Below are 16,238 nucleotides of genomic sequence, written 5' to 3'. Positions count from 1 at the left end.
TTCACAGGCTTTTATCACCTTGCTGGAATTTCCATTTCTGTGGGAGTAAGCAAACACCCTTCAGAGGGGGAGGAACACTCTCACCTGTCTCAGCCGCTGAAGCTGTCACACATTTTGTCATCTTCCTATTCAGTCTTGCCAACATTGAAATTAGATTTGTGTTGTTCTGGGACTTTTCTTAAGTCTCCTCTTGCAGGTTTTCATCCTGAATATTTACAGTTGAATAAAATCCATGGGATGAAAGAGAGCACCCAGTCTTGGAAGGGCAAGCTTATTGTGTGGGACAGTAAGCGTGTTGTGTGCCTGCAGCATAGCAGCAGGAGCTGGAGCAGGGATAGGCATGGCAATGGTGGGACAAGGTCTGGTGCACCATTGGGGTTGGAGAAGGGCCACAGAAAGGAAGGAGGCTCAGCTGGAGCTCAGAGGAGTGGCAGGTCACTCATGGAGATGGGCAGTACCAATGGGAAAACAAAAGGAAGGAAACTGTGGGCAGTGCAACTCAGACTTGGATGGTTTGGTTTGGGTTTTTTTGGTGGGCAATGTGCTTCAGACACCCCCTAACACTCATTCTGGAAACCTACTGAGATATTAATACTAATGAATCTCCTTTTTTGCACCTGTGTGTTGACAAAATAGGCTTGGCTCTGATATTTCCACATGGGACTGGTAACCATTGTAGCAGGATCCTGGCCCTGCCTTGGCACTGTGCTCTGTACAGTGTTTGTTCCTGCAGTAATGCTGCTGTGACATTTTCTCCTCATCTTCTTACATGCACAGAGCACTAATAATTCATTGGCAGCTTTTGCTGTTCCTAAAGCCATGTCAGATTATAAATATCTAATCTAAATGCAGATATTTCCTATAAAAAATTCAGTGGCTCCATATAATGTTTACAAGGGAGTGGGAAGGGGTGCTGTATGAATTGTCTAAGCAATTTATCTAGAAAATGACTGTTGTTTGGAGTTACTTAGGTTGCTATCTTAATACTCAAGCAAGCACATGGTATAATTTTTGCGGTAATTTTCAAATGTGTGCTGTGAATGGCAGACCTGGAGGAATACTTTACAGCATGTTTAATTATGCCAAGAGCTTAAAGCAAGAGGGAGACTCGCCTTGTTAATTTTTAAAGAGATTAGGTTTAGTTGTAATGAAAAATGAACAAATTAAAACCTCTTTATTTGTCAAGAAAATTTAGACAATTTTGCATGTTTGACATATGAAATACTAAAACTTTACTTCACCCTTATGAAAAATCAGAATATGCAACTGCAGTTTAGAATAATTTGGCCTTTGATGTTCATTTCTATCATCAGTTTTTGGTTGAATGAGCACTGAATGTGAACAACTGTCCTGTGAATGTGCTGCCCGCATCATGTCCCATTAAAAATCCCTCATAAGCACAGCTTCGTTTTGTCTCTGTGTCTCTGCTAAGCTGAAAGAAAGCATTTGTGAAAGGACCAAATAATTCCTCTTTGGAACCCCTACAGTTAGCAGTCATGCACAGCATTCAGGATTAATTCTGCAGGTTGAAAAATGACCAGTGATTGATTTTCAAGGGAAAAAAAAAAAAGCACAAGTTTTCCTCATATTTTGAGAACCATTTAAGAGAGAATTAGCATTGATAGAATTTTCTGGCTTCCATGCACACATAGGGGATTGCATTGTCATTTCTCAGGGTGACCCAGCTGTTGGTTACATCACAGAGTGAGTTAGGAGAGTATCACGTGTAAGAACACCAGGTGTGGGATGTCACTGGGAAGATAGAAATATTTAACTCTTCATTCCACACAGTCCAGGGCAAGGAGATAATTGTTGAACTTCTCTAACATCAAATTGCTGAATTTCTTGTCTCCTGGCGTGGGAGCCTTTGTGTTTATGGGATATCCATTATCTGTGCTTCCAAGTCTGTGTCCCTCTGACCCAGAGCTGGATGTCCTGTCAAGTGATGTGCCTGATGTATTGGTCACTCTGTGTTCTTCAATTAGCAAAGGAATGACTGACAAAGGTCTTAGGCCAGCTCCTGAAGTCACTCTGAGAGCGCTGAGGCTCATGGCAAACGGTGCAAAAACGGATTCCTTTGGTACACGGGTGCGTCACCTCATGTTAGCTCATGTCAGCTTGTCTGCATTGTTTTCTCTACTGATTCTGCTACAACAACGGCTTCTTCTTTGCAATCTCCCTCATCTTGGAATAAAAGATATAAGCAAAAGAATGTAAAGTATTAAATGTACAATAATTTTTAAATATACATGATGTTTTCCTCAGAGCAGAAAGAGGAAAGGGAAGAGGGTTCCATGGGAGGTCCTCAAAACAGCTATGGCAGGGTAGAGTAGGATGGGTAGCAAATTTCTATCTCTGCTTTTAAAGGTAATTGTAGATAAGAACAAAGAAGAAATCTTTGTTTTAAATTATTTAGAGGTTTTTTTTGTTTTAGCCTGACTTTCTTGTGGAGTTGATGTGCTTCTTAGCTTATATTTTTCTTCTTTTTCTCCCTCCTGTGATTTGTCCTGCTTTTGTTCAAGGATTCACACAATTTTCTTTTTTTTTTTTTTTTTTGCTGTTTTATTAAATAGAGTAACATCAAAGCCACCACACAGATGGGGAAAGTCAACCTCCCACATTGATTAAAAATGTAGAGCACAAGAGGCCAAAAACTGGAAAGAAATACCAAATAAATACCTTCCCTAGAAATGCATTTGGGATATATTCTTACCTTTGTAATGCCAGTGGGAGTTTTCTGTAGGAGTCCCTCTGGCAATGAGATTATAATATACCTCAGCTGGTCATAAAAAGACTAGGCTTAGAGGACTCTGAAGTTTCAGTGCATAAATAAAAGTAAAGTAGTTTCACTTAATTCTTCACACTGACCCCATCTGCCAGTGCTGAAGGCCACAAGTCCTGTTTTTGGGTTTGATCTTCCATCTGTGGAATTTCAGTGCAAACCTTCTGTGGGATTTAGGAATGTCTCTGAGACAGTGAGCACCAAGGCACACCTAACCCTGTCAGTGTGTCACAAAAGCCTCTGGAAAAAGGAGATAAGTAAGGGAGAAAAATTCCTCCTGCCATCTTCAGCCCCTTGCAGCTGTGGAGCTTTGTGGTGCTGCTCACTTGGGAGGGGCTCTGTGCTTTGGAAACTGGGCGTGAGAGAGGCTCTGCTTCTTGGAACTGCCTTTTGTAGGGTGTTACAGGGCAGTGTTTGCCACAATGAGGTTGCAGTCACAATGGCACTGTGTAGTCAAGAGCTACTTTTAAATTAAAAACATAGTGGTGCTGGTTTCCTCCAAACCCCAGCAAGGTAAACAGTCCATCTGTGGGTGAAGCAGGGTCACCAACTCATCCTTAGTGCCACGTTTTTGCAGCTTTGCTACTTTCGTAGCGTCTGAGTTATTAGGACGAGTATATTATCCTTTTAATGAAGCTGTTACTGAATTCTTCAATGGGCTCCCTGGAATTACAATGTCAATGTCACACAAGATGAGCAGCATGTCTCAAAAGGAGAAGGCTCGTCTTACAATTAAAAACATTCCTGTTTCACCTTGGTAAAGCCACCTCTGTTGAGTAGGTGCTGATGGCATCTCTGAGTGCATGCTTGAACAATGCTGAGGGCTAATGAGATGAAAACCTGGCTTTTCATATCCTATGTGTTACCTTTTTTCAGTCATTCTGCACTAATCTTCTTTCACAACCATTTTCTAGCCTCACACTTATTTTTCTTCATTAAGTCCAAACGATACAAAAGCCACCTAGAATTCCTTCTCCCATCCAAATAGTTCATGAACACATCTTTTGCTGCCACTGCTGTGATCATTAATAGTACCTTGAGCGAGTCTTTTGGTACAGAATGGTATTCTGCAATGGAAAAAACTTTTGCGGAGCTGGTGGTCTGACAGCAATTTTAGATAAGAATTGTTAGCTCTGTGTTCACCCCTCAATCTCAGAAGTGAAAGGTTTGGTTATGTTTCTCTCTTTTTCTCTTGTTTTGAAATCTTCTTTATCTTGATGCCTGTTTAAAAGCAAAAGAAAATTCTAGAGCAAATTTTCCAGTATGAGCATCACCTGTTTCATCCCTGCGTCAAAAGCAATCCAAAGGACATGGGTTGGTTTATGGAGCATCCTCAATCCAGCAGGCATTACCCAGGGAGAAGTCATGCTGTACCAAAGCCATGCCGAGGGCAGGGAGGGGAGGAGGCAGTGCACCCTCATATTATGTTTTGAGAGGACATTTCAGCACACAATGGGCTTCCTCTCTCAAACAGTAACCTTAGAGTGTCCTTTACTGGTGCAAGGAAGAGCAGGGATGAAACTTCATGCTGCGGAGCCAGCTTCACTTAGGAGTCAAAAAAGGAGCTTTTTCTCATGTGTGGGGCTGCATTCCTGGCAGGCTGTTCCCCAGAGTGCCAGGACAAACGGTTGGGGATGTGCTCATTTGTTTTCTCTCCTTGTACTTGAAGGATGGACTCACCCCGCTGCACTGTGCAGCACGAAGTGGCCACGACCCGGTTGTGGAGCTGCTCCTGGAGCGAGGGGCCCCGCTGCTCGCACGGACCAAGGTGTGTGTGGGCCTTGTTAGACTGTGGAACACCTCTGGAACCTGCCACAGAGCTTTCAGTGTCCCTGAGAGGACAAAGAGGAAGACAGGAATGTAACTGTCCTCATGATCCAAAATAATCCTTTCCAAATATATGAAAAGTGTACACTTGCTTGCGTGTCTCTCTAGTATCAGACTAAACACATGATGTGCAGTGCTACTGCCAGCACGTCCCTTGTGTTGCTTCCTGAGGCTGTAGTAGACAGAGATGTGAAAGTTGGATCAGTCACTTCTGAGACGTGATTCCTGGTACATATTTTCTCACCCGTCACATACAATAATGAGGACAGTTTCTCCTAATTATTTTTACAGACTATTTCAGAGTTGGAAAATTATTTCAGTGTGTTCTTCCTCGCATCTGGAAAACATACATGTAAAATAAATGCATTTCCTACAAATTCTGTCTCTTTGGTGAAACCACTGAGGGGAAGATAGTTGTGTAATAGCAGAGCCCGCTGAGCAGCACCTCACCACAACAAACGTCTATCTTACATGTGCCACAGTCTAAGTGGGGATTACTTGAAGCTGCTGTTCTGTTCTCTTCTGTTGCAGAATGGACTCTCCCCACTCCACATGGCAGCCCAGGGGGACCACGTGGAATGTGTCAAGCACCTGCTGCAGCATAAGGCTCCCGTGGACGACGTGACGCTGGACTACCTGACTGCCCTGCACGTGGCCGCTCACTGCGGCCACTACCGTGTCACCAAGCTCCTGCTGGACAAGAGAGCCAACCCCAACGCCCGTGCCCTGGTAAAGCTGTCCCACCTGGGTCATGGAACAAAGCTGCCTGGTAGCCCTTACCAGGAAAGCTGAGTGAGAACTGTCAGCACACTCCCCAGCCTTAAGTAGGTGCAGTAGCCACAGGGGTGTCACACCGGCTGGTTACCAGTGCTGCGCCTTGTATCCTTAGGCCTGGTCATGGAACAAACGCCCTGGCAAGTAGCTGTAGTGTCAGGTGTGGAAGCTCTGCGGAGTCCCTAAAATCAGAGCTGGTTCTGGCTGATGTTGCTGTTTGCATTGGTGTTTTAATGAATTAATGCCTCAGTTTCCCATACCAGATGATAGAATCTGCAATTTCTGGGCTTTCAACTGAATTAGTAAGTTAATTGGCATAGGCAAAACATATTAAAAAGCTAATATTTCTGCATTTATCAAATGATGCCATTTTTCCTTCCAAAAAACAGTTCTTATGCTTACAGGACACGAGGTATGATTTCTTTTACTAACTGATCAAACCACTGCCACTAACAAGGAGAAAAACATCACATTTGACTCTGGAAACATTTTGAGAGTCTTTAATGTCTCCAAAGCCAGACAAGATTACAATTTTCTCTACTAGGAACTGTCAGCTGGCTGGGAGTCCATGTACCAACATATTGCACTCTGTCAGGAAGAGAAGGAGTTTGTGAACACTTGAGATTGTCCTGTGGGGCCAGAGTTGTGCCATGGCCAGCTGCACTGGGGGCCTCTACAGAACCCCCACTGCAGGGCACTCGGATGCCTTCCCCAGCTTCCTGCCCACACTAGAACCCACTGGTCTTCTGTGTAGGCTCTCCCCGTCCTTTACTTCCTTGGGACTGATACCATGTTCTTCTGCCCCCTCATTTTTTTTGGCCTTTCCATACCCACAAATCCCATAGCCCCTTTTGGTTCCTCCTCTTACACTTTCTTTGCTTTTCTCAGTGCCGTGCTCACTTGGGTGATCTTTTTTGGCACTGTTTTTATCCTTGCCTGTTTTTCTTGCCAGTCTTCTGATTAGCTGCACTTTGTTCAGCTACTCACAAATACCCCCTACATCTTCTTTCTTTCCTTCCATGACCAGAAGTATATCTTCTGTTCCCCTCCCTCCATGCCTCCCTGTGAAACATCTGAAACAAAAGGAGAACACCCTCAGGCTGCTGCCTCTCTGCTCTCTTCCCACCAAACTCATTTTTTCTCCCCCCTACACCCCCCTCATTTTCTCTCTCTCCCATCAGGGACTTGTCGCCTTTGGCTTGTTGATAGTGTTTAATATATTAAATGAAGCTCATAATTTCTGTTAATGATACATTTTTTTCTGCCTTTTCCTCTCCCCCATCAAACTGTTCCTCACTTAAATAGAACTAGCAAAATTAAATCAACTGAGGTGGTGAAATTCAGTGAAAAATAAGGAAATTTCTGAAACGGTAAAACTCACAATAAAATATATTGAGAGATGTTGTGTGGGAGGTAAAATATCAAATTGTCTTGATTATTTCTTTAGAAATCAGAGCAACAGTAATAATATTCAGCAGAGTTCAGTCATGGAATAAATATTATAAAGAATTCATTTTCAGCTACTTTAAAAAAATTGTTAATGTTTGCAAAATGCTTTGGGGATACAAGCACTATGTGAGTTCTCAGCTTTTTAAATGTGTATATGCTTTGAAGCACCTTCAAATGAACTAGTAACTAACATTTCCTTTAACAGAAGCAGCCTGTAGAATAATTGTCACGTGATTATCTTTTCCCACAAACTAAGATTTCACTGCAAGGTTCTGGTTACTACTGGTTGATTATTTAGCAATACTGATGCTCTTCATTAGAAAATTTACCAATTTTTCAACATTATCTAAAAAATGTTACTTGTGCTTTTTACTAAAATGTTCATGTGTGGTAAATAATGTGTTGGCTCAGCTCCAGACACACACTTAACCCGCATTAACTATCATCAGACTATCATGATACCACAGCTGAAGGGGTGGTCCTTTATTTAAGGTACAGCAGAACATACACACACACACACAAGGATATTATGCCTTAGGTTAGTGTATAAATATAAAAATAAATATACACACGTCCTTAGATTTCAAGTAAAATGACTGATTAAGGTGGAATCTGGAATAAGCACTCTGTTCCTCTCTTTTTCTCAGTTTAAGTGGCTTCAAACTGAAAGACAGTAGGTTTGGGTTAGATATTAGGGAGAAATTCTTCTCTCTGAGGATGGGCAGGCCGGGGCACAGCTTGCTGAGAGAAGCTGTGGCTGCCCCATCTGTGGAAACCTCCAAGGACAGGTTGGATGGGGCTTGGAGCAGCCTGGCATAGTGGAAGGTGTCCCTGCACATGGTAGTAGGTGGAACAAAATGGGCTTTTCCAACCCAGACCTTCTCCTAGAGAGGTACAGGAAGTGCTTTGTTAAAGGCACTGATTCTGAAGCGTTTACTGTAATTCCTTTGATTTCCCTTGCGGTAGGCAGTCCTGGGAAGCACCGGGAGCGCTCCTCACAGACACGTGTGCAGCCCCAGGAAGCGCGCACACACACACACATGCAAGTTGGCAGGCTGTATCTGTATGTGAGTTGTGGAGGTGGAGGTTTCCTTTCTCTCCCCTGCCTGGGGAGAAAGTAGTTAGCAGTGCTTTGTTGTGCCTCAGGTAGTGGGAGATGTCTGTAACTCATAACCTGTTGTGTTAAAGAACAGCTGCTTGTGGTAGCCTAACCCTCGTGCTCCCAGTGCGGCAGCCTGGAGCTGTGTGGGAAGTGTGGCTGCATGTCTCTGACTAACATCACTGTCTTTTGCACAGAACGGTTTTACTCCACTGCACATTGCCTGCAAGAAAAATCGCATCAAAGTCATGGAACTCCTGGTGAAATATGGGGCTTCAATCCAGGCTATAACAGAGGTAGCAAAACGTTTCATGTCCTGCAGAAACATTCCTTCTCTCTCTCCTTTTTTCCTTCCCTCTTTCTGTCTCTCCTGTCTGCCTCACTGTTCTGTATGTTTGATTTGAACGAAGAAGCCCATCCCTCCAGCCGTGCAGAGGAGTAAAACTGCTCTTGCTTTGTTTCGCAGTCGGGCCTCACACCAATACACGTGGCTGCATTTATGGGCCACTTGAACATAGTCCTCCTCCTGCTGCAGAACGGAGCCTCTCCTGATGTCACTAACATTGTGAGTATGGCTTTCACCAGAACCTTCTGCTCAGGACCCTCAGAAAGTCTCTGGTTACCCTGTAGCTCAGCCCAAGGTCACATTTTAATGGTGCTTTGTTGCATTTTGGGGCCTGTTATTGTAGCACTTAGAGTGAAGAGGGGAAAGTGATGGCTGCGTGTGTCATAAGCCATCTCTGGTTTCACCTGTTCTGCAACAATGCTGAAGTAGGTAAAGTTTTCCTTAGAAACAGACAAAGCTCACCAAAACCATCCAAAATGGATTATAAGCCAAATCCCACAAAGTCTGTGTTTCTGTTCTGAAGGATGAAATTCAAGTCCAAATGGCTCTGATTCCTGCCTGCATGACTTTGCTGGCTGCAATGAATTTGTGTCATTCCTGTCAGTGAAAGAGTATAAAGTGCTTAAAACCCCAACAATTAAACAAAAAGCATACCTGGGAAACTCAAGATGTTCCTCTTAGGAAATTCCAGGAACTGGTGATTAAATCTGAAAAATGTGACCTTTGGGAAGTAACACAAAATGCAGAACCTGACTTACCATAGAAATCAGTGTTTGTATACCAACAGCCTAGTTACCAAAAACCAAAACCCAACAAAAACAACATTATAGTTTTCTGAGATGTATTTCGTAAGATATTTTAATGTTTGAATTTGTCAGCATAAACAAATATTCAACTTAGGACCACCTGTACGTGGGAAGCAGTTTTTTTCAGTATGTAAGGTTATAGGTAAGTGTTCCCAGCAACAAAAACAACAAACATTTAGTAATCCTGGTACTCATTGGTTTTACTCAGCTAGAAAAATCTTACATTGAGCCCAGTGAAATTGTTAGCATGCAGAATTCTTAATGTGAATCATTAAAATGGAGTTTCCATACTTTGTTATGGAAGCAATCTTTATGTAAGAACTTTATTGATAAAAACAAGCAAACAAACAAAAAACCCCATAAAATTCTTGTGGAAGCAGTTAAAATCATTGTGTTACCAGGTGTTTGTGTGCAAAGTTTAACACTTTACAATTTCTGCTACACAGGTGTCTTGGCTTTCACTTAGTAAGCTGAGTTTCCCAGTTGAATTACTGTTTCCAAAACCTAAATTGCTTTGCTAATTCAAGCACAAAAGGGTCATTGCAGAAATTTGATCTTTAGAGTGTTTTTCACATATTAAACAGCTTATTCTTCAGGTAATAAAATTTATATATAGATGGAATGATTAAGATTTGTAGCTAGGGCTGTGGGATTTTGTTGTTGCATACCTGCTAATCACAGCTGGTAATACAATGTTAACTTAAGAATGACAAGATAAATCAACCCCTGGTGAAGAGGGTTTGCTGTAATTAAAAATCTCTATTTGTAGGCAAGCTAAAGCTTCTTCTTTGCCTACATCTAGACGAGGCCAAGAAGACATGATTCCCCATTCTGATTTGAAAGGTCTTGACTAGAGTGTTCATTTTGGCAGCTGCAGTTTAAGTGGTAGTCGAGGGGAGAAAGGCCTTGCAACAGAATATTCTCCAACTCTGGTGTGAGAAATATGAACAATTAACACAAAGAAATGATGGGTCCTGCTGTGTTCTCATGAGATAACAGATGAATGGAGCTCCTGGTTGCGGAGCTGTCCAAGGACCTGATGTACCAGATGCTGGTGAGCTGCCCAGAGGCTGTTTCAGTCCACTTTGGGACACTGCACTTAAAGAGCAGAGCCAAATTAAAGTGGGAATGCTGTCCTCAAGGAATCCTCATTTCAGTTGTTTTTTTTGAAAATCTATGCAAAAAGTAAATGCTTTGAATATTCGTGGTCTGAAAATGCTTTCCAATATTTCATATCCTTCAAATTCTGTGAGCTACAAAAGGCTTGAAACAAGATTAATTCCACAGCATGGAGACAGAGCCACACTGCTGAGTACAGATTTTACACATTCTGTGTGCGGGCTGAGTTGTGCTCAGCTGTTGCAAGGCCTCTTACTGCTGCCAGCTCCACACAGTGTGCAGGAGGGGACCATCTGGAAAATTATCCCCTTCCATCTTGAGACTCCTGTGCTGTGCAATCCCTAGAGAGAGACAGCTGAGTGTACTCTCAGCTCCTGTGCGGCACACGAGCTGATGCCCTGTTAGGTAGAAAGCTGAGGGACATATGTGACCAGAGCAAGTCTATGTGACAGAATTTTTCCTAAGCCAGGATTTTCCTTCTGTCTCTCAGTGCTTGAGTCTTGGATTGTCCAGATGGCAAACCAAGGCATTCCAGGTACAGCCCCATGTATTTACACCCTGCCCTGCGGCTGAAGCTGGAGTCCCAATTGGAAGAAGAATGGCTCTCAGCACCAGTTGTTGTGGGTGGGACTGACATGGGCAAAGATCTTTCTTCATGGAAGTTTAGGGCACTGAAATGCTTTTGCTTTCCTGCAGCGTGGAGAAACTGCATTGCACATGGCAGCACGTGCCGGGCAGGTGGAAGTGGTTCGCTGCCTCCTGAGGAACGGGGCCCTGGTGGATGCCCGAGCCAGGGTAGGTGTTCTGCTTACAGTGTTTCCTTTTTCTCTTTAAACCGTGGCTGAAGGAATCATTCGCCACCCTCCTCTCCTCCATTACTCTATTTTTCTGCTATCACTTCCAATGACCCTGCAAGAGAAATGCGTAGGAAGGTCTGTGGGGACCCAGGAGGATGCTGGGCTCAGGGTGGCTCCCTAGCGCTAATGAGCCACTGGATTTGAGTTGTAGGAAGAACAGACCCCGCTGCACATCGCCTCCCGCCTGGGCAAGACGGAGATCGTGCAGCTGCTGCTGCAGCACATGGCGCACCCCGACGCCGCCACCACCAACGGCTACACCCCGCTGCACATCTCCGCCCGCGAGGGGCAGCTCGACGTCGCCTCCGTGCTCCTCGAGGCGGGCGCCTCGCACTCCATGTCCACCAAGGTAAGGCTAAACTCCTCACAGCCGGGGCAGTCTGTTCTGTGATGATGTGCTTTTGCATTGAGAAACTGAAGCAGTTTGGGCCTTTTGTTTTCTTCTTATTTAATGGGCAACAATCCAGTACTCTGGGGTAATGGATCACAAGCTAATCAACTTCAACTTACTCTTCTGTCATCTGAAATTGGGTTTGGTTGCCACTGAAGCTAAATGCAGATCTTGCTGAACACACGGTCCCCACGGGTTTAAAATGTCCTTGTTTCTCCCTTTCCCTTATAGACACTGCTTTTTTTGGCAGAATTTCCAAAAAAGAAAAGGGAATGGCGATGATACATTTTTTATGAACATGTCTCCTTTTATTCTTCAATACCTTATTTACTTAAATAGCAAAATAATTCTGCCCTGTGCTAGCTGAAAGGTATGTTCCTAAAACACAGAAGTCAGCATCTGCCCAGTCTCATCGAATGCTGGATCTATTTGCAGTGGTTCTAAAATGAGATGCCATGTGACACAACAGGCCATTTTGTCTGGGGTTATAAAAGAAATGTTCTCCAGAATCACTAGTGGGTTCTTTAGCCAAAAATGGCACCAATAGGTTCCTAACAGAGAGATGAATATGTAAGATAGTAGATAGCTGTGAAGAGAATGATGTATCAAGATATCTTTTCCAAATTTAAAGCATTTGATAAGTGAGAATCACGTAATTTTCGCTATTTATAAAAGTACCCTTGGTTTTACAGCTGGAGCTTAAAACATGTTTATGAACGACAGTGTGTTTTCCAGGGTTTAAAAGACTAAACCAGCAATTTTCAAATTATGATCCATGGATTACTGGAAGGGCTTGCTGTTCTCCTTTTATCCAGCTGTTAAATCACATTAGAATGGCTAAAAATACACTAAATACTTTCCTAATTTCCCATATTGCTTGATGGCAATTAGAATTGCAGGAACATTCTATAATTATGAATAGGAGAAGATGGAGCCCACTAGATAATATCTTTACAGACTTGTGATTTGTGAACTGAAAATGTTAGAGATTACCCAATATAAACTCTTTCTGAGGTGGGATTAATGGAGCTAAATGATAATGATAATAAACATTAAACATGACTTATGTGCCAGGCAAATAGGTCATTGCAGCTTCCCAAAACTAGTGTCAGGCAGAGGTGCAGGCTGCCACCTACTGTCATACATCCATGAGCTTTCCTTACCAATCTTTCATTTAGAACAGGGGATGAGAACGGCTCTTTTTAGCTTCAGTAGGACTTTGTGACTGTATGAATACACAAATGCAAGTACAAATAATTTTTCAAACCCTTCTGGAGGAAGAGAGTTAGAATTTGGAGGATTTATCTGTTGAATTTAATTGGAGGTTCATTGTTACTGGCAATGATTGATGCAGGAAACACTTGTAAAGCTGTCATCATGGAACAAAAGAAGGTGCAGCTAGTTTGGGGTGTAAATTTGAAGAAGTGCCTTCATTGCCCCCACGCAGTGTGTGTTGCTAGTACAGTCTGTATCAGATAACATGTCTGCCAGCCTGAGAGCACATAAGTAGGGAAGAATAATAAACGGGAAAGTATTTTCTTGTATTTCATGCTTCTCAAAGTGCTTTCAAGAGAGGCTGCTCTTTCTAGGTTCAGTTATCAATTCTGAGGTTTAAGAGTAAGTGCTTAACATATAATTCTCATATAATTCTTAAACAAGAGATGTCAGCGTGACCTTTAACACAAACATCTGTGTTTTATCTCCTGGAATTTTTCAGAAGGGATTCACACCATTGCATGTGGCAGCCAAATATGGGAGCCTAGAAGTGGCAAAGCTCCTGCTGCAGCGCCGTGCCTGCCCTGATTCTGCTGGCAAGGTACTGCTGGGGAAGAAAAAGTCAGAAGCCTTTCCTTAAGGAAGAACTGTGTGAAATACGCACCCTAAGAAGGCTGCAGCTTCTTTTGCATGGTGGCTGTGGCTTTGTTGGGGTCATGTCTCCTCTGGGTGGTGGTTGACTGCTGCTACCCAGCGTGTTGAGTGTGGGTCCATGGCAGGAGGGTGCATGGCTGCTCTGAGGGTAGATGAGTGGCTTTGGCTCAGGAAGCACCGGTTCCATCAGGCTGCCCAAATTGCCAATGGATAAACATAGGGGCAAAGGCACACCATCCCCTGGTGTGGCATGATGAAAGCCATCGGCTGCCACCGTGGTTCGCCTGGTACGCTGCTTCTCCCCACTAACAGACACCTGCTTGCCATGGCCTTGCTGTCCATCCCCACTGCCTATCCTTGCAGCCCCCGGAGTCTTCCATCCCCACCTCACCCGAGTCCCCTCCGCCCCCTTCCCCCGGTGTCCCGTAACGCGCTAACGCCGTCGCCGCCCTTTCAGAACGGCCTCACCCCGCTGCACGTGGCGGCGCACTACGACAACCAGAAGGTGGCGCTGCTGCTGCTGGAGAAGGGCGCCTCGCCCCACGCCACCGCCAAGGTGAGCCCGCCCGCCCGCCCGCCGTCAGGGGAGCCGCGGGGAGCCGGCCCGGCACGGCTCCTCTACTGCCCAGCGGCAGCAACGGCGTAAGAAGTGCCTTTTCTGGCCAGGCAGACGGGAAATGAGCACAAGGGGATTTAATTTCGGGTTTAGCAGTGGTGTCGTGGTATCGGGTACTCAGTGCCACCAGAGTTTTAGTCACAGCTGGAAGTCACTTCACTATTGTGCAATGTTAGCAATGACATTAGAAATTTTATTCCGGGGTTGGAGGTGGTGTTGTGGTATCACGGTGCAGGTGAGGGGAGCCCTGAGGGAACCCAGCTCTGTCAAAGCGTTGGCTGCAGTTGGAAGTCTTCTCACTATTGTGTCATATTAGCAATAACTTTAGATATGTGCATTCCACCATGCACACAGATCCTTCCAGGGTTAGGAGTGGTGTTGTGCTATTGTTGTGTAAAGCAAAAGCTGCTAAAAGGGGAGAAAATGGTGACCAGATGGGTGCAACACCAGATAGTGTCCTGCCCCGTGCAAGGCTGCTGATCTACAGGCTTTCAGGAAATGCTCAGGGATTGTATTGGGAATGTGGTTTCTATGGCAGTGCATGGAAAGCAGGATAGTTTGGGAAACTCCCACTTAAAAAAACACAATCAAACAACCACAGGACAAACCAACCAAGCACCCACCACAGGACCTGTGTGCTGGTACCTGGGATTTTTCCTTCACAATGTGTTATAAAGCAATTAGGAAGTTGTCTTATTGCCAGAAAATGCTATTCTTCTGTGCTTAAATGAATAATCCGATCACAAAAACATTCCACCCCATTGCTGTTTCCAGCCTGTGACTGACAGGTGTATCAAAATTCCATATGCAAACACGTCTCTACTCACATGCTCTGAAAAAGCACAAAGTGATGAAGGGTGTCCACCCATCAGTCATCATGGGCAATGTCACTCACCACTCAAAAGGGATTATTTGCAACATGGATTGTACAAAATGTAGGCGTCGAACTCGGACTAATTTGAAGGTATTGGTGAAACAGTCCTGCCCATCCTGGTGAGGGCTGGCTTTGTTCTGGTTTAGGCAGCGAAAATAACAGACAGACAAAGCCACACAACAGCAGGGCCATGTGGTACATGTCTGGCCTTGAAAATTGAATGAACTCTCATCTCTAATAGCAGGCATAGCATCAAATAATACTGTTGTACAGTGCCTGACTTCTTAGGCTTACATGGCTGTTGTGGTAACTTTATTTTCCCTTTTTTCCCTGCCTGGTGTCAGAATGGATACACCCCTCTGCATATCGCTGCCAAGAAAAATCAGATGCAGATAGCTACCACTCTGTTGAACTACGGGGCTGAGACCAACATTTTGACCAAGCAGGGAGTCACTCCTCTTCATTTGGCCTCCCAGGAAGGTCACACTGACATGGTGACTTTACTTTTGGAGAAAGGATCCAACATCCACGGGGCAACAAAGGTAACTCACAATTGAAAACCAAGTATTATGGGTGGGAGTATCCAATAAGATGCAACGTTCTTGTCTGTGGGTGGGTTTAACAACCTGTGCCAGAAACCCGAGGGCTCTAGTCTGAAATAATTCAGGGCTCTCACCAGGCTCTCTTCTGCATGTCTTTATCCATCAGTGCTAAGTGAAGAAATTTACTTTCTCTTACAAATAAGAAAACAATCACATTACTGGAGCAGACTAAGAAAAATTCTATGGAAGACCTTTCCAATTTTTTTTTCAATTATTGTGCCTAACAGCTTTTGTCCAGAAAACAAGGTCATCAAAAAAACCCCTAAACCATTACTGTAAAACTTCATGGGCCACTGGGTTTGCATATATTTGCATATATCCAGGGATATAGGCAAATCTTATTTATGCAGGTGAAAACATGCAGCTTTGGCTCATGCACGTTAGAATAGAAGGCTCTGGTATCTTCTTGCATGGAGTAACTATATTCTGCTAATAGAAACAAGGAGATTTTCATTTCTTATACAAAATTTGTTCAGTGCCCTGTTCATGGGAAAGCACTGCACATGATCACAGTGAGCTGTCAGTTAAAGGCTGCGTCCTTTTCCTTGGCATTTGAATGGGATCTATTTCTGGAGTTAATGTCTTCATCTGGCTCATGCCTGCAGCTGTCAAGGTTCCTCCTTCTGTCTGAGGAGTGAGAAGCACATTTTATTAATGGGCTTCCCAGCTTCCCAAATTATGTTATTGTAGCAAATCCCAAATTATGTTATTGTAGCAAATGCCTTAAAGTTTTCCTCTATGGTTATGGAGTTGTAATTGGTTTGGAGCTGTTTGTCAGCTGGAACAGGAGCAACATTGACTCTACTTTGTTTAAAACCACCACCCAT

At 43.9% G+C, this 16,238-nt stretch overlaps 1 protein-coding gene across 5 annotated transcripts in view; it reads left to right on the top strand.

Moving 5' to 3' along the window:
• LOC311152630 (uncharacterized protein) overlaps window positions 1-16,238 on the top strand; it is a gene marked incomplete at its 5' end in the record, with an annotated part of 279,380 nt that overhangs the window by 187,804 nt on the left and 75,338 nt on the right. For 3 of the 5 annotated variants that reach the window (XM_084203875.1, XM_084203874.1, XM_084203873.1), the window contains 9 exons: window positions 4,452-4,550; window positions 5,141-5,338; window positions 8,129-8,227; window positions 8,398-8,496; window positions 10,899-10,997; window positions 11,211-11,408; window positions 13,168-13,266; window positions 13,777-13,875; window positions 15,154-15,351. In XM_084203875.1, the coding sequence (XP_084060001.1) occupies window positions 4,452-4,550; window positions 5,141-5,338; window positions 8,129-8,227; window positions 8,398-8,496; window positions 10,899-10,997; window positions 11,211-11,408; window positions 13,168-13,266; window positions 13,777-13,875; window positions 15,154-15,351 (1,188 nt within the window). The remainder of the gene's footprint in view (window positions 1-4,451; window positions 4,551-5,140; window positions 5,339-8,128; window positions 8,228-8,397; window positions 8,497-10,898; window positions 10,998-11,210; window positions 11,409-13,167; window positions 13,267-13,776; window positions 13,876-15,153; window positions 15,352-16,238) is intronic. The other 2 variants (XM_084203877.1, XM_084203876.1) reach the window with 1 other exon arrangement.

Source organism: Fringilla coelebs (genome assembly GCF_963513975.1).
Source record: "Fringilla coelebs genome assembly, chromosome: 4".
Taxonomy (NCBI): domain Eukaryota; kingdom Metazoa; phylum Chordata; class Aves; order Passeriformes; family Fringillidae; genus Fringilla; species Fringilla coelebs.
Note: the sequence above shows the minus strand (reverse complement) of the source record. Positions and strands in the feature narration are given on the sequence as shown.